This window comes from Takifugu rubripes, chromosome 15 (genome assembly GCF_901000725.2).
Source record: "Takifugu rubripes chromosome 15, fTakRub1.2, whole genome shotgun sequence".
In the NCBI taxonomy this organism is placed as follows: domain Eukaryota; kingdom Metazoa; phylum Chordata; class Actinopteri; order Tetraodontiformes; family Tetraodontidae; genus Takifugu; species Takifugu rubripes.
This window is the reverse complement of record NC_042299.1, coordinates 3,760,893-3,784,234: the sequence shown is the minus strand read 5'-3', so window position 1 is coordinate 3,784,234 and position 23,342 is coordinate 3,760,893. Positions and strand designations below refer to the sequence as shown.

At 42.6% G+C, this 23,342-nt stretch overlaps 1 protein-coding gene across 12 annotated transcripts in view; it reads right to left on the bottom strand.

Moving 5' to 3' along the window:
- auts2a (activator of transcription and developmental regulator AUTS2 a) overlaps positions 1-23,342 on the bottom strand; it is a 284,512-nt gene that overhangs the window by 11,308 nt on the left and 249,862 nt on the right. For 9 of the 12 annotated variants that reach the window (XM_029848293.1, XM_029848297.1, XM_029848298.1 and 6 more), the window contains 4 exons: positions 15,320-15,368; positions 3,086-3,629; positions 1,722-1,996; positions 705-937 (listed from right to left, as the gene is read on the bottom strand). In XM_029848293.1, coding sequence (XP_029704153.1) covers positions 705-937; positions 1,722-1,996; positions 3,086-3,629; positions 15,320-15,368 — 1,101 coding nt within the window. Of the gene's footprint in view, positions 1-704; positions 938-1,721; positions 1,997-3,085; positions 3,630-15,319; positions 15,369-16,866; positions 17,364-23,342 lie in introns of those variants that run through there. The other 3 variants (XM_029848305.1, XM_029848299.1, XM_029848303.1) reach the window with 2 other exon arrangements.

The following is a 23,342-nucleotide window of genomic DNA, read 5'->3' as shown; positions in this document are numbered from 1 at the left end:
TCTATACACAATATACACAAAACAAAGTTGAGTCAGCATCACTGCAGGCTAATTTTTACTCTCAACAATTTTTGGACCATCTGAAATGATGAATGATCCACGAGGGCCATCAGCTACTTCCCAAACCTGCACTGGTTTTAACTTTCTTTATGATCATCTCAGGACATTGTAAACTAGTTTGAGTCCCGTGTTTCATTTAGTTTCCTCACGGTGAACATTTCCCTGTCAAGACTAAACTCTGCAGCCATAAAAGGGCCTTTAATGGCCTCAATAACTGCCAGTCTGCCTTTGAGGTATCGTCACAGCAAAGCCTCTCTGGGCCAGGCAATTAAGAGTCTAGGAGATTGCTGTTTCTCCCAATGAACCATTTTGTTCTTCTTGCAAAACACTCACCAGCAATGACTTGATGTAATAAAATTTTAAATTCATTTGTTGCATGATGACCTAACGCTGACTCCCATTTTACCATGCTTTGACAAAGTTAGTGCCAAGAACTGACCCATCTTTGAGTACCGGTAAGAGGAATATGAATAGGAGACATTGTGGTGAGGAGGGCCAATAATGTTCATCAGCGTAAGGCCATGACAGAGATTATGTTGTTTACACAGTAACATGAAAAAAATGCAGCCTTTGCATGTGTGTCCACATTTTTGTGTAAAATTTTGACAGACATGCAGGTACAATCGTGTTCTACTTATCCTCACATTTCTGGGTGGGTTACGCACCATAGGTGGTGCTGGGGTGGGCATGATGGTGTGGGGGAAGGGTGTGAAGGTGTGCTGGTGGGTGTGCTGGTGGGTGTGTTGGTGCTGATGTTGGTGCTGATGCTGGTGGAACTCAGTGCGCAGGTAGGGCGGAGGGCCCAGCGAGGCACCACGGTCAGCACTCTGGGAGGCCAGGAAGCGGGTGTTGAGCTCCTGACGCAGCAGGTCTTGTTCTGCCGGAAGGCACATTTTTGTTAATGAGAAGAAATGAACGATAACAGACTTATTGAGTAAATCTATTTATCTAATATTTTATACTTTTCTTTAAGGCACAAGGACTTCAATGCACACTGCGTAACTCAATGGGAAGCCTTGTTGAGGTCAGGCAAAAAACAGGACTGGCAACAATTTTTAGTACGTCGTTAGCAATATAACACATCTGCTGTTCTAATAACCCTTGAACAGCATGTGGAAAAAGAATAAATCTTTAAAAAGTTTGTTTCAGAACCAAAGAACCTACCACTCGAGATTAGTTCTCAACTATATTAAACTCATCCTTCCTATTCCAGATAACCATTTGCTAGAATGTTCTTTGCATTTGTTTTATCATTTTGACCAAATTCCACACAAACACCACTGCAGGTGCAAAGTGAACATTCCAGACATGTTGTTAAAAGATGAACCTTCTGCCACCCCTTCTCCTCTTTTCACAGTGACTGTGATACCTCAGCTTTGCCTGTAAATGTGTGCACAGTCTGTAATGCTTTTAAAATACAGCTGGACTTGCTGGTGGATACTCCTGCACATTGTTTAAACTTTATGAATAAAACATCATGCATGGAGTGCACACTGAGTAGTGATTAAACTAAATTAAAATCTGATTAAATTAAAATCTGCTTTGAAATATTGTCTGTGGGTGTTCCACTCATGCTTACTATGCAAACAAATGTGCAAACCTCTGCTACTCCATTTACGGTCGGTAAAATGGGTGGAATGACTTCAAATTGCTGTGTTTACCTGAAAAGGCAGCGCCAGAAGGATGCCCAGGTACCGGCAAGGAGCTTGAAGTAAGTGGTGGTGGTGGAGGCAAGGCCGGTGGAGGAGCAAACATATTGGAGCGGTGCTGATGTGACAGAAACTGCAAGGCAGCAGGGGAGCTGTTGTTAGCAGCTAAGGACAAGGAGAAGTTGGAGGCTGCTACTGTGTTTGCACCGGGTGGAGGTGGATGGTGTGCAAGGTGCAAGGATGTAGCAGTAGGCTCGTGTGGCTTGGTGCCTGGAGTGGTGGTCCTGCTGCAAGGCAGAAGAACATGAACAGGAATCAGGATTTCAGATGCAAACCCCATTTTCTTTGCACCAAGGGCAGATATCTCGTTTCAAACTTGAGGGAAAAATAAACAGGACATTTTCTCAGCAGCAATTATTGAGGGAGATAATAAAGTTGCCATAATGCTGAAATGAGCAAAATTAAAATAAAAAAAATAATTTAACATATACTAGTGTTAAATTATAGGCGGAAATGTATTTTTTTTTTAATCTTAAGTCTGTTCTTAATACTTTTAATACAACTTGCAAATGCAGTAAATGTAACTGCAACAAAATGTAATCCCAAGCTATTTATTAATAAGAATGCCTCAACAACTTTTTATATAAACCCAAACATGTGTCTCCAGTCACTGCATCTAACAACTCCTGGCATTATTTTTAGGTTCAGCCTCTGTTTATGTACATTACAGATGAGTTAGCCACTCATATGATTGAAATAGGCTGGTTTGAGTGCGGTTCGAGTAATAACTCTCCTTAACAGGGTTAATGTTAATCTGAAATCTTTGATGACTTTGTTTTGAGGTGATGGGTTACATGATTATGGACATTGTCATAGTATTTTACCTCAGCCTTGAAAATCTTGCATATAGATTTGGTTTTATCCATCCCCAAACCCAATCCAAATCCAAACCCAAATCCCCAATATTGACTGATAGTCAAAATTGTTCAGCCGAAACTACCTACAACAGTAATGTGACTATTGGAAGTACAGTTATGATTCCCCTGTCCTGTACTACATTCTTATTACCGGTATCTATATTATCTTATTGTACAACACATTACTGTTTGTCCCTCATTCTCTTTTGTGAAAGCTGAATCAAACTTTAGTTTTTCGAAGACGTTTCACCCATTTTCGATGAGGCTTCTTCAGCTCTAAGAGGTGAAATGTTTTTGAAAAACTAAAGGAAGTCCAGCTGAATGTTCTTAAGCCCTAATTCTCTTTGACCTCGATGACTGGGAACATTCTTCGGCATCTCTACTCTAACATTTATGGAAATGCTGCTTGGGAAATTCATTTTGTATATTTGAAAGAATCTTTGTTCTTGTCAAACTTACCTGTAACCTTTGAAGTTGTTACACGCAGGCAAGGGCCGGACCTGGCAACGCGATGGGGGCCGCTGGGGCCTTGCCTGACTAGGGTGCTGTTGGTGAGGGTGGTGTGTGGGGAGCAGAGGCTGTGGTGGGTAAAGATGATTGCTGGGTCTTGGTGGAGCTTCACAATGCAGATCAGGCTCGTGTTGATGACGTGGAGGGCAAGGTGGAGATGGCACTTTGTCGTGGACAAGGAGCAGAGATGTGGGTGCCTGCGGCCTGAGGCTAACCTCAGATCTGATAGTCAGGTGTGTGGGAGCCAGAACCTGGGTACTGCCCTTTGACTGAGTCTGACAAGGAGATGCAGGTAGAGGGATAGATGATAAGAGCTGTTGTTGAGAGGGGGCTCGGATCTGTGGAGGATCAGTGATGGTAGATGCAGGAGGTTGGTGGTCCCCGCAGCTCTCCTGACTCCTCTCCTGACTGCGCTCTAGGCCTGACACCTTGAGTAGGCCTGGGCCATGAGGCTCCTGGCTGCCATTGGTGCAGAACACATCAACGCCAAAATCTAGAAGGAAGAGAGTATAATTGAGAAAAAAAAATAACTATGTTGGTTTTCATGCTAAAACAAAACAAATAAACATCAAGAGATCATGGAACAATGATGCTGAAGCTGTGCCACCAGCAGCCTCAACAATGAATGCAACTGAACTTGACACTCCTTTCTATTAAAGTGTTGAAGTTTGTTGAAGACGCAACCAACAATGACCTCACCTGGGACAGTGATTATGCTGCCTCCAGAGGTGAACATGCTCAAGACAGGAGATGTCAGGGAACCTTATTAGAACCCTTAAAATTGCCCCCCTCCATCCTCAATGAGTGTCTACTATGGACACCCTTGGGTTTCTGAGATCTAAATCTTGATGTTCGAGATGGGCGGACTTCTCCACCATACAGTCTGTCCCAAGCACCTCCGTCGCTATTTGGTTGTCCTTTGCCAAACACAAAAGCAAAATGCTACAACAGTCAACATTAAAGAGAAAATCATGGGTGCTAGCTAGCCCTCCATTCAGCACTTACACCAGCCCAGGGGTCAAATTTCTGGACTGCTTTTTTGTCCTGAACATATGTAAATCTCTTCTCTTCATCACTGTTGGAAGCCCTTATCGAATAGAGAGGCACTAGCAAGGATTCAACCCCCTTTGGGAAGTAAACCTCACCTGCCAAATTGTGGAAATGGGAACCAGTTCCCATGGATGGAGAAAGCAGGTGGTTCTGGATGGAAACCCTCTCTGAGAAATACAGCACCCTTTAGACAAATCCCCCCCAGGAATAACTGCAGCACTACAACAATCTCTAATGATAAGGGAAGGTTTTGGAAAGTGCAGGTGCCAGATATGGAAATTTTCCAACTACAAACATGGGAGAGCATATTGAGACAACTGCCAGCATAGCAGCATAGCTGAGTTGTCATGCTAGGCTCATGTCAATAACTCATGTCAATATTTGCTACTTACAAATATAATATAATAATGAAAAAAATAACAACAATTTCACCGCCACAAAATGACAAGTGAAAGCAGCTTTCATGGTTCCTGCTGTAAATCCTACTGTCAACCCCAGAAGTCCAGAAAGAACTCGTTTTAAAATGAACAATCTAAAAGTAAGTGTCTCTTCTCTTCATAAGGAAGTCTCAAAGGCCCTATGGTAGGAAAAAAGAAGAGGGAAAACCAGTTTTCCTCCTTCCTTGTCAATCTCCCTTATCACTTCAAACAAAAAAGCACTTAATCCCAAAGAGTACTCAAAATGTGAATTTCTGTAATTTTCCAGTCTTGATAGTGTTATTTTCAGTTTAGTCTTTATTTTAAGTATAAATGTGGAAAATCGGTGGTATGTGGGTAAAGCTTCATTTATGGCTCTACATTAGCACTGTAATGAAAAACTCTTATTTTGAGTTAGTGCTGTTCTGCAGTACTTTGCTCCTGTTGATGTGCATAAAGCTCTGGGGCATGTGTCATTATGGGCTTTCCATGGAGTGAGAGTGCTTTTTGCCTCATGGTGGGCTTCAACATTTGACATGTATCCTTATTTCCATTGTTCACAAAAGTACTTTCCATGTTAGTGTTTGCTGTGTACTACGCTTTCCCTCAGGAAAATGCAACAGCATCTGGCATTGTGGTATAGTTGTTGGATTGCTACTGGACTGGAGACTAATTAACATATTTCATGTGATTCTGGTAGCTCAGTCTGGGCTCAGGTCAAGCCCTGGTGCAATGAAAACATGGGAGGTGTTCTGATAGCTAGGGGAGCAAAGTACCCCTAAAATGCTCAGATAGGGCCCTTCAACGAGGTGGCAACTCATTCAGGGGGGCATCCTGCCTTCGCCCAAATGCAGCTGGGATAGGCCCCAACACCCGCCCCGTGACCCCTAAAAGGATAAAGTGGTCCACCAATATGAGATGTTTGCATACATCCAACAAAAGGGTGTTGGAACACCTGACAGTAATGAATCCACCATTCTCAGTGCTGCCAGCCATGTGTGTTAGTCACGTTATGGGATGTGATGGATAATACCCTGCTGGACCTCACAGACTCACCATGTCTGCAGCTCTGCTAATCAATAGCTAAGGGGGGTGTTAGGTTACGCAGTATAAGCTCTTGTGCAGGGTCGTGGGACCCACTTTTATTCATTCTAGATGCTTAGTGGTGTCTAATCTGGCTCCAAGAGTGTGACATGTAGGTTTCCAAGGTAGTTTTCTCTGTCAACTGGACTGGGTTTCTTCTCTTGAAAACGTTTTGCCTCAGACCACCCAGATCATTAGCATGCAAATGGTCCACAGGGGCTATATATTTTCAAGCTCTCTCCCCAGCGATTTCAGAACTGAAGAAGCCTTCTGGATAGAAGGTGAAACGTTTTCAAGAGAAGAAACACAGTCCAGTTGACAGAGAAAACGACCTTGGATACAATGACCTGGATGATTGAGAATCTACACAGATGACATGTACGGTAGGTTTCCAGTGAGAATACCACAATGTGGCAAAATGTACCTCAAAGTAACAGAAAACACCGCTTACAAGTGTGAAACATGCAAAAGAAGATGGAAAGCAGCGACGTACTTTAGCTGCATTCCTAACATTTCGTATTCCTACTTGTGAAGTCAGAACAATGGGTATATGTAAATATGTGTGTGTATGCAGTGATGTCATATGTGAGATGCTAACTGTCAAATAAACCCTGCCCTGACATTCAGGCCCTGTGTTTTTTAGGTGAAAAAGCAAAGGTTTCATTCAATTTCCAGGTTTTGCTGTGTCAATGGACAACCAAAAGGGATAGAAAAACAGGCTCTAAAGTGGAGACTTTCCAAAATGCTTGGATATCAATTGTTATGTAAATGCAAAACAGAGCACGCAGACTATAGCTGCAGGTCAGGAATAACATGTGTACTAGGGCCTTTTAGCATCTGTCATATGTTTGCATCTGTATAGGGAACTGTTTTGTTAGGGGTTGGAAAATGTCATGTAAATGGGCCCATTCTCCTCTCCAATGACAACTCATCCTCTAATGACTTTTAACTAGTTCTTTCTCTTATTTCTCACCTCCCTGGCAGGGGGAACATTTATTACCTGAAAGGCCTGAATATTTTAATAATAATTTCCTAAAAATGCCTAATCATCTTTACATGAATGTGAAATTTGTCACTGACATAAATGGCTGTAGACTGTAGACCATTTTCAACTCCCCTTTTTAGAAAATAAACCTCTTTATATAAGCATAGGGGGATGGGGTCAGAGTGGTGGGATGGTAACAGGAGAAGAGTGGCCAGGGATGTGGTGACAGGCATACTTGCACAGGTGAACACCAGAAGGCATTGATGCAGAGCTGGCAAAATTGCCAGGATTTTTGGCTGTCAGCGGTGGTGTGTGCAGCACAGCCCTCAAGGTAACCGTGGTTGCTCAAGGCTGACAGTGTCTGGGGAGGTTTGGCTGCCATGCAGGGGCTCAGTGAAGCATTGAAATCCCACCATTATAGGCCTTATTCACACTGGGAAAATCCAATTTGTTGCTCATATCTTGAAGCTCGAGTGTCTGCGCTGCCATTTGCAAATTTATCAAACCGCCTTGTGTTATGTCTGTACTTCAGAGCCTGAGCCAGATTGGTCGTCATGGTAACAATGACAGCTTCAGTATGTGCCCTAGGGACGTGGAAGGTCAACGTTGGAGGTAACTACACAGAAGTATTTGTAGTGACAATGGACAACGAATGCACAACAACTCGCTTTGCTGTTTCTACAACAGCTTTGAGGCGTGGCTCACCAAATCCGGATCGCACAGGCAGGCGCATCCGCACTGAAGCCACTAAAATTCAAATCTGATTTTAAACCACCTCCACGGGTGGTTGGAATGTTTCTTGGAAAAATTGCATTTTTTCTGTAACATAAAATCTGATTTTCACCAATTTAGATAGGAAAGAAATCACATTCGGGGCTGCAGTGTGAACAGGGCCAAGGTAACAAGGATCCATGTACCATAGTCCACAGCAACAGCTAGGTGCAGACTGTTACTGCTGTGTAAAACTACACCAAGACACATGACAGCTGTGCAGCCAGGCGGACCATTTAACTTGACACATGTCGCACATACAGGAGACTTCTGAGGGGCCTGATACCCGCACTTAACAAGTGGTAGGCTGTTTTTTTTTTTAACAGCAACACTGTTCAAAAGGGACAGTGTGAATGTAAGAACTGCTCAAAGGCCAACAGAGGCTCACATATCTGACGGTATCTCACTTGTTCGACCAGCCATGAAACTTCTGCCCTCTTTCAGTTCAAGCACATACTGTGGTGTACAATTACCAACACTGCTACCCAATATGTATGAGACTCAGTCTTTTACATCAACAGTGGGATTATGGTGTGTTGCAAAGCTAAGCTACATTGAATCAGGTTTCATGGTAACATCCATTGCTAATACAATATTTTAAACAACTCTAATTCACACTTCAACTTTTTTTTTCTAAAAAAAGCAACTCGTCTCACTACGGTTGCTCATCAACACCCCCTTTTCTTTTGTTCACACACTTGGCCTGTCTGCCATGAAATCCCATCAGTATATCCTGCAGACTGTACTAAATCAACATACTTAACAGGATCTTTGTTGTACAGCTCTCAACTTTTAGTGGACAGTCTCAGTTTTGGCTTTTTTTCTTCAGGTGTTGATAATCCACTGGCATGCTTAGTGGTGTGTGGGCATATTACTATGGCACCCTCCCTCCCTCTCTGTCCCTCTTGTCTGTCTGTTCAGTCAGAAGTTATGGGAGTACATGGCAGCAATGAAGAAACAGAGAGAGAAGCTGGGGTAGAGAGATATCTGAGGAGGAGAGATATCTGTCCCCAGGGACTCATCAGTCTGGGTGTATGTGTGTGTCTGTGCGGGAGAGACAGAGACAGAGAGTGTAACATGCCATCTCATTAGGCCCTTCCTCTGGTTCCACAGAAGTTGGATTATAAAAACACTCTGGAGCGCAATCAGAGTTGTTAATGGCAGCCTTTCTGCACTTTCCTCCCTCCCCCTGAAATGGCGGTGTGGTCTATTGATACAGTAGTAAACCAACTTATTCCTTACAGCTGGGGATTCAGCCTCACACTTCAACAACCTACTTTTTAATGTGAACACCATAAATCAGTCAAGCTGTTAATGTGGTGAGATACAGCCAATAGACTCCAGTACTTGAGCTCTTATTTGAGCAGATTCGCAGTTCAGACAGTCAGCTGTCTCCCCACTCTGCTTAAACGCCGATTATGATATTTGCACAAGAACAATCTGATATCCCCTTTGGACAACAGCTTCCCTGACTTGGGAGCAATTCCCAAGTAGCGATTACCAAGTAGCATGTGAAAAGCCAAGCCAGATGTGCAATGGTCCATTTATAAGGAACCATTTGGTGATTTTTTTGTTTGTTTACAGTGTTCCTGAGAAAAAAGGGGCAAAGACGGTCATGATGACTTAGGTCAGTGGTTAAAAAGAGAGACAATTTAAAAAGTGAAAGAACTGATGTTTTGAAGTTTGGTACACTACACAATGCTCTATGTAGGATAAACACACAACTCAAACCAGAACTTAACTGTGTTCATGCACAAGTCATGATAACATGATAATAGCTTCATTAAAACCCTGTTACGCTGCAGGTCTCACGGCCAGATCCCAACCTCACCACATGTAACCAGTTGCCTGCGAAAATAAGAACGCACAAAATAGATGTTTTGGTCTCACTGAGAGACCACACACCAGACTACTGAAGCTAGTAGAGACATAAGTTTTAAGACAAACTTGCATGATCAAATGAAGACAAGTACGTATGGCAGACAGCCGATGCAGCAACTTGCTGCTCTGGCTGATTTTTTTTGTTTTTGTTTCTTCTTTAACTAAAAACCAACAAAACATATTGAATAAACCCATACGCTGTTGCCATAACTCCACTGGCTGGTTTGTTTTGCGTTTCAGTCACCTCTGCTGCAGGAACCAAAGTTGTCCAGACATAATAGGTCTTAACAGTGAGCTGTGAATTACTGGGTTGTGATAGTGGCATTTGTTCGTGTGTGTGGGTACATCTGGCAGTTGAGTGGCAGATGTCAGTGGATGCTGCCAATGGGGAACAACTCAGGAGACTGGATCTTTCAACTTGAACGATCCAATTCTCTTTCAGCACAAGCCATTGAGGAGTTGACTGCAAATTAATCAAACTACAGTGAAAATAAAAAGGACTTATCTGAGGTCCCAATAATTCATTTTGGCTATTGTAGCTATAATTATTGCTATAAAAACACTAATCAGACGATTGTTACACAAGTGGGCTGTGAGAACCAGTCATTTATGGCATATTGTTATGAGCCATATCATAAAGGGACCAATGTGAAATCTATGGTTTGCAACTTTGATCTGTGGAGAGCAGCCCATAGAAATGTTTATATTTGTAATTGCAGACCTTTCATTTTGACCTGATGGATTTCTTTTGGCTTTGATGTGGACACACAACTTCTCCCCAGCTCTCCTGGTGCTGAAATAAATACATTAACTTGGATGGATTTACTTAGACTTAGACCCCCACAGACACAGCTAACTCTGAATGACCTCTTTGTAATGCTGAAGGGACTCTCACTCTACTTCTGGATATGCAAGTGCTCTTTACTGTTTTTAAATGAGTATAAAAGTGTGAAGCAGGTGAGTCTGAGCGTGAAATATGCCTGTTAGCCACAAACCTGTGAGATAAAACTCTTAATATGACTAACAATGACATTGCTGCCATCTTCTCAGCGATACTAGATTGTTTGCGTTAGCCTCCTTCCTACATTGACAGCCAGAGACTGAATGGCAATATTGAAATAAGTCAGAGATACATTTATTAAAATCCTAACCATGTTCCACCAGTGGCAGACAGTCCAGATAGTGAAGTGAAGATGCAGGGATTGGGCTCCTATTTGTAGCAATGAGACAGACAGGGCCCTTGCTTCATTTCAGTTGTTAGCCTTTATTTGGCCCCGTCAACAAATGATGAATGCCTTGCGAGGCCTCTTTCATGGTCATACTGTTTTTTTAACTGAGCTTCTGGAATGGAAGAAGGATAGAGAGGGGACTGATTCTCCTTGTGCAGGACAGGATATTAAGCTTGCTTTACCCTTAAGAGATACCTTAATCGTGGCATGGGTATCCAATAGAAGCAAAGACAGCTGGGAAATGGGCTAGAACTCATTTTAGATTTAGCTCCTTGAGACGTCAGCTTTATTACCCAAAACATGACCTCAAAGCAGTGTTTTAATTTGATTTAGCTAAAACAACAGTCCTTCATTACTTGAGTAGTTATTTCTCTGAAGAGAGGAACATTTGGCAGTGAAAGAGCATCTAGAAGAGCCCATCCTTGTCTGCTGCTTTTAAGAATAAACCAAAGGCCAGTGGAGGGAAGGTAAGTTTCCAGTGGACATGAGGTCAAGCCCTTGCTTTTTGAAACACAAAACCCATAGAGACGGCGGGGGTCACTGTTGGGGAACCTCTGGGAGCTCTGAACTGTAAACCAACACCAGAACCGTGAAAGGCTGTGCTTCTCATCCTGAAAAACAGCTCCATCAGCAGTATACCTCTCAGGAAATTGAGGGAGAATTGGGCAGAGAGAAAAACAAGCCCTTGGCTTCCTCCCACACAGCAGGAACACACTTGCAGGCAATTTTGCTGCCAGCAGAACTGCACTGTCTATGACAATTCATGGCGCTCTTCAGCTCGGATGTCTGCCACTGACATTCACCTCTGCTTTCCTCTTTTACTATTTTTTAAAACGCTACCATTGCTGCTACCATTAGACCTTCAACTGTGCACATCATTCTCATCCCTGGCAACGGGCACACTCAAGCCTGACACACTTCACTGGCGTGTTCTTCACGCTGGCACCAGCCCGGGGTCTCGCCACTTCATTTCTACATTAACTCCACTAAAGTGTGGTGAAATCACTGTGGCACTGAAGGGGAGGGCACTTCTTTTTGTCCCTGCTAGTCAGATATGTAAGTTGAATAGCAGAACACCGAGACAACAGCAGGAACAGAAAGAGAACATAGCAACAAAAAACTCAAAACACTCTACAACTACAAAAAAAGAGACATTCATCATAGATTTGTTTCATTAGTTATCAGCTCTGCATTTATAACACACAGCAGTTCACAGTTCAAAACTATCACTTTAATCTTCACGCAGGTCAGCTTTACAGGAACCGTTCCTCTCTCATGACCTTCTCAATGGAACTGTTCCCACAATCGGGTAGAACCTGGTGCTACAAGTTTTGATCGCCATGTATTGTGGGACAGTTTCGATTTTTGACCAAAAAACCGCAATAAAGCAAGAGTAATCAATGATGAAGTAGGATGTTGAAGTAGGAGAGGCAGTGTAATATTCCAAGAGAATATGATTTCCTTCAGCTCTGAGAAGTATGCAGACCATATGCACAAGTTTTGCCCACATGACCTTTGATTTTGTTCTGATCACTGCATCTCTATACACATCAGTGTGTTAAATATTAACTAAACAGCATGTGTTGTGATACTCATGAAATAAATATGGTTTGTGTGCTTGCATACATGGCGTTGTACGCAATGAACGGGAGGAATCGTGATGTCTATGGGAAGGAAATGCTCTTCTTCTGCTGGGTTTAGCATTACATTACACACACAACACATCGTCAACACTGTAATTATGGCGAGCATTCACTGATTCCTGAGTTAATTGAAACCAAAGCATGCAAGGTGGAGCGAGTAAAAAACAAGCGGAGACTGCCTTTATGAAGCACTGTAAACACCAATAGCCTTTAAAAACAACGAAACATCCGGAAATGTGAAAGCTGAGCCCTCGTCAGCTGCATTTTAGTTTTTAAAAATGCAGTGAAGATCTTGAGCATGGAGAGAAGAAAAGAGAGCAAGTAAAATACTGCAATCACTGAGTAGGTGAGTACCTGTAGGCAGAGAGATGAAAAGGACCCACATTGGTTGTCAAAGAGACCAAGGTTGAGTTCCAGCCTTGCCTCAGAAGGACTAGCAGCCAAGAGTCAGTCATTACCACAGTTACACATCAGGGCCCGTTCACAATCTACCTCTGTTGAGTTCTGAATATCAAAGCACAGTCACCTAACACTGTACACATGATGTATTTTACTCACCAAGTGCTGATTTTTTTCATCACAATTTTAGTTTTAAAGTATTTGTGCAGTTAAATCCTGAGAGAAGCTCAAACTATCTTTAAAAATAAACTCAACTCAAAACCACAGGAAATTGAAATTGAACAAACGCCGGCTATCACAAACAAAATTGGCTAAATAAGTTTGGCTGCAGTTTTACTGGTCTTTAACCTTGCACTTAATCCAAATACAACATAAACTAGCAAGAGAACAGATGCAAAATAAGTGAAATAAATTAGATATAATTTTTTTTTTCTTGCAACTGCCATTGTGTCACAGAGGATCTCGCCTGGACCATCAACACCACATCACAGGCCAAAGAAGCTTACCAGTGGCTCCAGTTCCTCTGCTGAGAGGAGCTTGAGCCCTTGCCCCTATCACAGAGTCATGATCGAGAGCCTGTTGCCGTCAGGGAGGAGATTGCGGAGTCTCTGGGCCAGGATAAGGCAAATAAGGGACAGTTTCACTGATCCGGGCAGGGCGCTCAACACCCTCCCTGTTTGAACCCAAAACCTCTGCTGCTCTCTCCACGCACAAAGTCTGGATCCTGAAGTCTGGGTCCATATTTATATTTATTTATTTATGTTTGTAACAAGTTGCTGAACAACTGTCCATGTTGCCCAAACCATAGTGCTACTGTCATGTAACACATTCAATACATTTCAGTGTCAACTTTATTTCTATATTTCAATACTGTTACTGTCAATTGTTTTTGATAGCATATTTGCACATTTAGTAATACAGTATTATAGTATTATTATACTATACTATTTACACATATAGTTTTGTAGTATTGCCGTAGAATAGTTTCTTATAATTGTATTTATTGTTTTACTGTTTGTGCTCTGTGTCACATAGGACACAATTTCAAATCTCAGTACGTCTGTGTATTTATGCTTGCAACTTTATTTGACAAATGTCACTACACATATGCAAATGAGCCTCTTGATGTTTTCCATTGCCAGTAGAGTTTTAGTAAATTAGAATAATGGTTATCAAAAACTATAAAAACTCCATAACAATACTTGTGCTTTCGGCATTCCCTGCACCTGAATTCTTGTCCTCCACTTTAACGATGGCAGGAGCCACTAGCATATGGCCAGAGAAGAGGAGGGGACACGAGTGGTAAAAATAAATAAAAGAAGACATATTTAAATGGACTACGACTGCAGGAGAAAAAAGGGCGACAGTGCAGACTGTTTTCATATTCTGACCTTTCACTGAGAAGAAGGGGTGGAAGACTGTTGATTTTGGCAGCACAAAGAGGGTCTTAAGCCTTTTGAGGGAACCAAATCTATCCACTGAGACACTGTCAAGTGCAGCCACTCGAATGGAGACCGCAAATTAAGTTTGGGAGGGAATCAAAGGTGGAGATTCATTTGGAATCCTGGGCTTTGTGGCCAGATTGAGGGAGAATGAATCAGAGCAGGGATCTCAGACTCAAGCTGCCTCCTTGCATACTGCCACATCAGATTAGATTCCTCCAACATGACATCGCAGTTGGCATCTCCAACAAACACATTACCAGCCTCTCTTCACTGAAACTGCCTGTGGCTCTTGTCAACTTTAGCCAGTGACATCAAGACTTAAGGAATGGTTATCCCTTGTACATCAAGAGTCTGATCAGCCCAAAACACCTGCCAATATTCATTTTAAAAGTCGCTAGAATAGTGATCAACCCAAAACATTCACCGTGGCTCTGAGCCTGGGCCACATGTGGAGTGATTTAAAGGAACACTCGGGCTGAAGGCCAGGTTTCACTATAACTCATTATCAAGTGAGGGGCTGCATTATAAAAGTTATGGGGCCGTGTATCTGGTGCACTCAAAACAGCCTATCATTAGCAATCTGTAATGGCCCTACCAAAATCCTAATTAATGCCAAATGAGTCACTTGATAATGAGACCACATGTGGTATCACAATACAGAGGCTATATAAACATGCCTCGTGAGCCTTTAAGTCATTCCTGCACCCTGGGTACAGTGTGCTCAGTCATCAGTAACATCAGTAACACTCTCTGTAGCCTTTCACATCTCACCATCTGACAGGACAGTTCAAGAAATGCAGATAATAGGCTTTTCATCTCACGATGAGAAACCCACAGGAATTTGTCATATTTCGCTTTCTTCCATTATTACCTCCACCAAGGATGTTCACCTGCAGCAAGGTTATGTGATAGCCGGCGTTTGTTTGTCTTTCTGTTAGCAAAATCATTCTAAAAGTTATGAAGGGACTTTAATGACATGTCCAATAAACAATGATATTGGGACAAGGAAGATCCCATTCAATTTTTATGACGTTTGACCTTGTTACTACTACCTGTACTGCATTTGTACTAGACTATGGCTGCAAGTCACAATATGTGGGGAAATGAGCTGCTTGCTGGAGGTCTTTGTTTGTAGTTACCATTGTGTTACATGCTTCAACATCATGGCCTATGTGTTGTAAGAACACATCTGAATTTCCAGATATTAACAACACGGGACAACTGGTAGCAATCCAGTATCACCAATTACTGTTTTAGCAAGGTAGATAGGAATGTCTGTACCTTTAACTGCAACAGTGCTGAAAAGTCTCTCTGAACAGGCATCAGAAACCTGGAAAAGGAGAAAGAGATGAGAAAAATAGCACAAATGGATCACAGCTCATACATGGAATGTCAATTATCTTCCAACAGAATAAACCAAAGTTAAAGAACATAACTGACCACTGATAAATGAGACAGTCTGCACACATCTGTATTTAGAGACTGTCACCAATTCTGACTGAATAGAGCGACAATCGTCATGTTTGAATCTCTTAAAAACATGAATCTCTTGGCATTCTGGCCCATTGGTGGCAGTGTTGTTCCGTGGAACAGCAAGCGTCTACCGCGCAGCCCTCCTGTCACAGCACTTCTGCGTGCGTCTAAACTGGCCAGTGACGCATTTCTAACCCGAGCTGTTTTGCACGGGTGAAAAAGAGCGAGTGGCTCAATGTTATTCACGACATTTGGATCAAGAAGTGGGATCAAGTGGAAATCTGAAGTGCTCAAATAAACCTGGCGGCTCTCCAAAGAAATCTTGTTTTTAGAAACTCTGTAAAGTTGTGTTGATGAAACTAATATTTGAACCACATGCTACGATGTTGATATTACACTTTATTAGCAGATACATTAAAAATAACCAGAAATGTATGGAGGCTGTTATAATATATATGGTGACAGCCTTTAATTATGACCTGTCTGTTAATTAATACGGCAGAAAAGGCAAATAATGTGAAAAATCTAGTACTGTAAAACAAAATAATTTTCTTTTAGGTTACTAGTTTGTTTTAATTACCAGCTTAATTATCGGCTGTGCAACACTGGCAGAATGTAAACAATAATAGCTGTCATAAATGGTACATGGTAGTATTTCTTATAAATAATATTCATATCTCTTGTTAGCTAAAAAAATATAAAATGATAAGCAACACGGAGCCGACGCGCATACCTTTGATGTGACAAGGTTGACAACGAGGCAAATAAGTCATTTCTCAATGGGTCTCTAAAATACGGCCTCGTTTCACATTCTGCTTTGCAAATAATGTAATCCACGGGGCCGTGAGGTCGTCTCCCTTTCAGCCGTGGAGAGCCATGCAAAGAGTGAACAAGCTTTTCCAAGAAAAAAGAATCCACAACCGCCCACAAGGCTACAGCGCTTTTCGGACAAAGAGAACCATGTGTCTTGCCACAGTGAGCTTCTGCGATAGCGCTGAGGCGACAGAGAGAATGGGATAATTCCCTTTATCCACCTTTCATCTCTTGCGCGGGATACAATTATTCTCCTTTTATTATTCTCCTGTTAGAAATATCCGCCAGAGAGAAAACAGAATCCAGAATGGTTGGTGTGTTGGTGCGCAGAGAGCAACGTCCGATGGAGCAGGAGAGCGATCCAACAAAGCGCGTTCATCCGTCGAGACGTGGCAAATTACACCAACCACGACCAAAAAAGAACGCAGTGGAAACCCATGGCCACTGGCTGTACAGCTGCAAAACCTGTCCGACGGGCGGTTTCTGATAGATTAAATCCGCCCGCAAGCACCAGACAAACTCCCACTCATCCAGCGACTGACCGGGGACTGGTGCCTGCCCGCCTGGCTGTCGGAGCGCCGCTGCATTCATGGACGGATCCTCCCACTTCCCGATTCCAGGCGGACTTGAATTCAACCTTACTCGCGCTCCTTCAGAACACTCGTGTTTGGGCGCATCCGAAAAGCTTAAAACCGGAGTGTAAACGCGCACAGGGAGGCGTTTGCGTTTTGCCTGGAGATGCGCGCGAAGGGAACGATTCGAGCGCACCAGGTAGAAGATGAGGCAGAGAGCGAAAACAAGAAGGAGGGAGAGTTCTCGGGCAGAATATTTTCTTTCTCTTACTCCGAACTGACTGAGATGATGTCAGCCCTTAATGAATTCCCCAGGAGGGTGCTGCTTCCATGAAGGGAGGTAAAAACAAAACAGTCCTTTATGAGCAGTCCGCGCTTCCTGGCAGCGGATAGGTGCTGTTCTGCTGGATTAACGGTCACACCGCTGGCATGAAAGGACTTTACCAACTAATAAAACTTTACGGGTCATATGGACTTCCAGACCCACTATGAAAAGAACGCACACTGCAGACATACATCAATTATGACTTAAAAATATCTAGCATTGCTCACCCCCTGATATATCGACTTTTAGTTACCCAGAATATTGCAGAGCCTCAAGCTATATCAGACATCAAACTACAGACTTATGCTGCAGAAATACATTATATACATATGAAGTCAGTATGTGGTGGTAGCTCAGTCTGTTGGGAACTAGGCTGAGCAGCCGTGGGTGTTCTGGTTGTAGGGGAAGATGCCTGAACACCCTCAGAGCACTGCTGAGGTACCATTGAGCAAGGTGCCGAACCCACAAATGCTCACATAAGGTCCTGCAATGAACTGACGACTCATCCAGGGATGGACCTGCCTTCAAATGTGTCCCCCTCCCCCCCACCCATGACCCTGTAAGGGATGAAGTGGTCATCCATTTCTCCATCTCCATTTTCATCCTTACAACTGGAGAAAATTCTCATCTACTTTCCCTCTGTACAAATATGCTTGCTTGTCCAGTGCGTCAACCCACATGCTGACAGTGAGTAGACAATAGAGCCAAATTACACAAGTTTTGTCCTCCACTTCAGGCTATGTAACCATGGAACGGCCCTGCTTGAACTGACTGAAAATGAAGTCATGGGAAATGGAATGCATGGTTGCTTGAGATTACTAGTAACAAAACAAACCCTTGTACTTCAAAGTCAACACATGACCCACATGTTTAAACTGCAATCAAGACACAATGTGGTTGAAACAATAAAAGCTCACATTCAGGAGAAAGATGTGCAGCCATGTGTTCATTATGTTCCTTGAGTTTGACAGATGCAGACATTTCCAACTGAGTAATTAACCTCAGATTTTGTTTTATGGCTTGTAGTTTGAGAGCGATTGAATTTTTTGGTAAGTGCAGTATAATTATTTTGCTCCAAGTGTCCTAGCAGGTCTGTACGACAGAACACAGTAAACGATGCGTAAAATTAGCTGTAAATGTGCCAACTGTAATTACATGAAGTGAGATTACAATGTCATGTTTACACTGCGATTCTGGTGAAACAGGACCTGTTCTGTCTTCAAATGCATGACATGCATTTAAGGTATGCACGTATATGGTGATGGAGGCAGAAAATGGCCACTCCTCAGCCTGTGCACGAGCAGCAGCCATGAACAAGATGCTGTCCTCCATATTAAAATTGTCAGTATCAGATCTAAGAGCCATTCAGCTGAACAATTGATATTCATATCCTGCCGCACATTATTTTTAGTTTCAAGGGAAGGATGTTGGAGATGAAAGCCCTTCTAGTCTTAAAAAACAAAAGCTACACTATTTCACGTAAGAGAAACATCGTCTGTGCAGGAGAATGATGCGTTGAGATCAAACACAATGTCTCCTGTATGAAATCATTTACAGTAACTGCTGTCTGGGCTTGCAAATTCTGTCTGCGGGCACAGCCCATCAGTTTCATGCTGACAATGTATTCCTTTTTTGGGATGTTGCTGGAGGCACGTTTGTCTCTTCTCTACTTGCAAGGGTTAAATTTACAGACTATCTATTGTAACTGACAATCATGCAGGCCATTTTCTCTTTACAAGACTAACTGCCATTATTCCAAGCCTTCCATCGTTTCGAATATCACTAAGTGTAACATGGCAACAGGCAATGCGCCATGATAAAAGCTCTTATTACATTTATCTTTAAATAGGAACTTTGTCTTCACTTTACTGCATATGAAAATGGTATAACGATTCAAGGTAGGAAGCCAAGAAATGGATGTCTTCATTGACACTGAACAGAGAAATTGTCAGTGCTTGAATAGCAGCCTTTTCAGGTAGTTGTGTAGTTCAGAAAGAGACACAGATTTTAGTGCTCTGAACAGAACAACCCAAACCCTATCACAAAGGAGTGTCTCTCATAACTCGGCAATACTACAAAATTCTGCTTGGTTTGTATGCCACAAAACCATAGTTTTCCAAAATGTGAGATTATACTTGACAATAGAACAAGTTTAAATAAAGAAAGATTAAAAAAACAGATGACTTACCCAAAGGACACATTCCAATATCCATGTGGGCACACTAATCCATGTTGAAATATGACCCAATATGACCCTTATCTTGCACAGGCTGTGTCTGGGATGCCAAAGACAACTTACTGTAATCTCAAGGTACTCACAAGTAGCAGTGATAGGCCCTTTAGGGCCAATTCCTCAGACAAGGAGCCAGACATAAATGAATCTGTCAATCATCACTCACATAAATGTGACAATGACATATGGATGTGCGTGCAGCGACAGAGACTAAAAAATGCACCCTTCATTCAAAACCAGACACACCAAGACCCCACATCAGAAGTACCGGTAGTTTGCGAGCAGGTTTGTTGAAGATTTTTGCTGGCCATCAATAAATATCAAAAAGGACAACTGAAGTAATCATGCTGGGTAAAAAAATGCAAATGATCACACTCCCCAACCACACACCTTTTAAAGCAGCAAATGTGGTAGCATTAGGAGGCCCATAACCATGCAAAAGAATCACAAAGACAATCACATCGCAGTCAAAAGTGGTTAAATGAGATTGAAGCCTATGTTCTGCTGCATACCAAAAGATGTGCCATGCTTAAAAAGTCTGACAGGTTTTAAATGTTCTCCAGATGTGATGCAGTCTGCATTCTGAAAATATCTGACAGTTTTTCAAGAATTTACTGTACGATCAAGAACCTTTTTGTACCAAATAAAGCTACCTGAGCAGGATAAGGAGACTCACTTCAGATGTAAAATTTGCACTTCGGTGCAAAGAAAAAGTATTTGTTCCTCTTGCTAAGAGGTTGTAGAGGCCATGGTAACTGCTTATCTGGACTTGCCGATCTCTCCACAGTCTCTGGAATCAGACTGGGGCCTCAGGAGTTCAAATAAAGGTCCCGATCAATGGCAAACTTCTTTGTACCTGGTAGACAATAATCAGATCCAGTTGACATTTTAGGAACGCCAGTCACACTGCTGCTGAATAACCCCCTCCAGTGATTTTAAACCTTTTTGCCTAAAGTTGTGCTAAAGCCATTGCTGCGGCACAACCCTGGTTTTACACACACACACACACACACACACACACACACACACACACACACACACACACACACACACGCACACACACTCACTCTTATCACACCTCAAACCAATCTTACAGGTTGATAATCAGGTGTTTGCCGTCCTTGGTTGGGAAGGGGGGGAAATTGGGTCAAAAACAAACATCTTTATTTGTCTACCCCGCATTAGACAATATAATAAAACCTGTCTGACCCCTGCGAGAACCCTGTAATTCATCTAGGTGGAGGAGCTGTGTTTAAAGGGATTAGATCTGTGGAAAATGCTGTCAAAAACCATTCAATGAGGCTCCATCAGGGACATGCCTTCTGCGTCCAAACAAACAAGCCTCTATAAGGTTCTGGGTTTTCTCAACACCAGAGTGTGGTTGATCGACCCTCTGGGGGAACAATTAGGGTTACATACATCCAACATCAAGAGAATGAGAAGGGTCCCCACCCACACCCAAAATTCTTCCTTCTTCAATGGATTGGTTTTGTCATTTCACATTGTAAGAAGAGATGTGTATATAACGATGAATTCATAGCACAAAACCACTGCTGTATGTAGGGTGGTCTTGTTGCAGGCCTCCCTGGAGTGGTGCTGGCCATGCCCCAACCTGCCTGCCTGGTATTGCGTCCACTGGCTCATACGTTTCCTCTGGCAACACCTGGTAGACCACACTTGCTCCTGGGAGGACTTCTTACATCATTAGGGGCTCAACCTGGAGTACCAACAGAACTGGCCTGAGACTGCGGTCAAACCCTGGTGAAGCTGATCGGCTCCACATACAGTGACGACCCCTTTGAGAGAGACTGGCTCTTCGCAATGTAAAAGCATTAGTATAGAGAAAGAGATGTGGAACAACTGCCAAAAATGGATGGATTTACTGAAGATGAAACAATCCCCATGACTCACCATGATTGTCTTCTCTTTCTCTCACATGGCAGTCATTGACTATATTTTTGGTTTCCCTTTATGAATGGACAATTACACAGACATAGAACACAGGAGCATTGCTTATTTTAATGTGCTGTTTGCTTTTTATTTTGCCAGCACTCGCCCCTATCCTATCTCCCCTTCTCCTCTCTTACCAGCGCAAAATCAGGAAGATATTTTTACTTGCCATTGTGGGTTTTTTGGGGTCAGGCTCTGGGTTTCTGTAAAGTACCGGGAAACGCTTGACATATTTGTGGAGTAGCTCCTCGGGGCAGGAGAATACAGTAAAAGGTACCTTAAACTGGAGTGAATCATGATGTTTCGTCAAGGGTGAACTCAACTGGGAGAAATAAGAGGCTAGAAACATCAGCAAACAAGGTCCTTGTTTTTACACATGTAGTGTTGTCACCCCGCTGCAAGGGAGGATGTCTGTGAAGCTCTAGGTAATAAAATGCTGCTTTAACGAGAGGGGGAAAACAGTCTTTGTGTGTTATGTTTATGCTTTGAGGTGCATTTTCATCTGGGGATCTGTCCAGCTCTCTTGTGTGCAGTGTAGACGCGACCCAGAGCTGGTGTTTTGTGACCTACATATGGAGGTTTTTGCAGGCCAGAGTAGGAGCTACGGCTGGACTGTAGGGGGTCTATCTACTGACCACAACTTGAAGCTGCTCCTGCTTTGAAGCCACATATTTTTCAATATTTAATGAACCTCCTCTCAAATGCCTTTTAATGGATTTGCATTTTCCTTGCGCCTTTCATTAATTCCATGCCCACATCAGTGACATCTGAAGAAGTCATACACACATTCACACATTTGCCACTCAAAATATCTGAAAAATGATCTTTTTAATTGCTCATTACAATTACAGCACTAACTGATAAGCTTTAGTGTAAAAGTCACAACACAATGTTTTAAATGATTAGTGTGCTCCTTATCAACAGGAATGGAACCAACACTGATACTTCAAAGGTTCATAGAGCGCTTTATCTGTCACTAACAACAAAGGAGCACTGATTGAACACAAATCGGAGCATTAGCTTTCATGTCTGTTGCAAGATCATTCTTCTCACATTTAACTTTACTTAATCAAACCCATGAGGGATCCCAAATAGTACCAAAACAGAAAACACAAGCTCCCTAAATGTCTAAATCTAAATCATTACAGATGTGGGTTGTACTGCCGTGACGCAAAGTACAGAGTAAGTGAGTACAGTTACACAAGGGTGTGTGATGCCATGGTGTGGGGTATCACTGGAGGTGTGTATCTGACCTGGGCGATTATGACATAAGGGCTCATCCGTCAACTCACGATAGTGATGCCTTTGAGAGCAGCCTGCATGTGTCTGTGCAACACATTCCACACTTTCCACAACTCTGCACGGCCGACAGGATCTGGGTAATAAATGTGAATATTGTGAGAGTGTCCCACTTGCTGCCTGATAGTGCCAAACTCACAATAGGGTTACTTGATTGGATTTAGGCACAGATGGGTGCGATGCTCTGTGAATGACCACATTGTTTGTATGAAATGATCCACTGTTGAGATCTTTTTTTTTGCTTTGTTAGAAGAATAACAGGAGCATTGGATAATACAACATGTGCTAGTGTGGAGTTTCCTTCAGTAAATCTTGGCACACTGTTGCCAACACTTGTCAGACCCTCCAATCAACAGTGGCTTTATTAGCTGGGCTTAGCATCTAGTGTGTTTATCAACATTAAGCTTTCTGTCCATCTCTCTTTCTCTCTCTCTCTCTCTCTCTCACACACACACACACACACACACACACGCTCAGCCTGTAAGAGGATTTGTGTTGGCAATAGGAACAGACTGTGTCACTTATCTGGCGAAAAAGTTTCAGCATCCCACACAGCTTGACCATAGCTTATACACCAACAGGCACACACATCTGTACCATTTGCATGCACTCAAAAGAACCCAAATTCATACAGTAGTT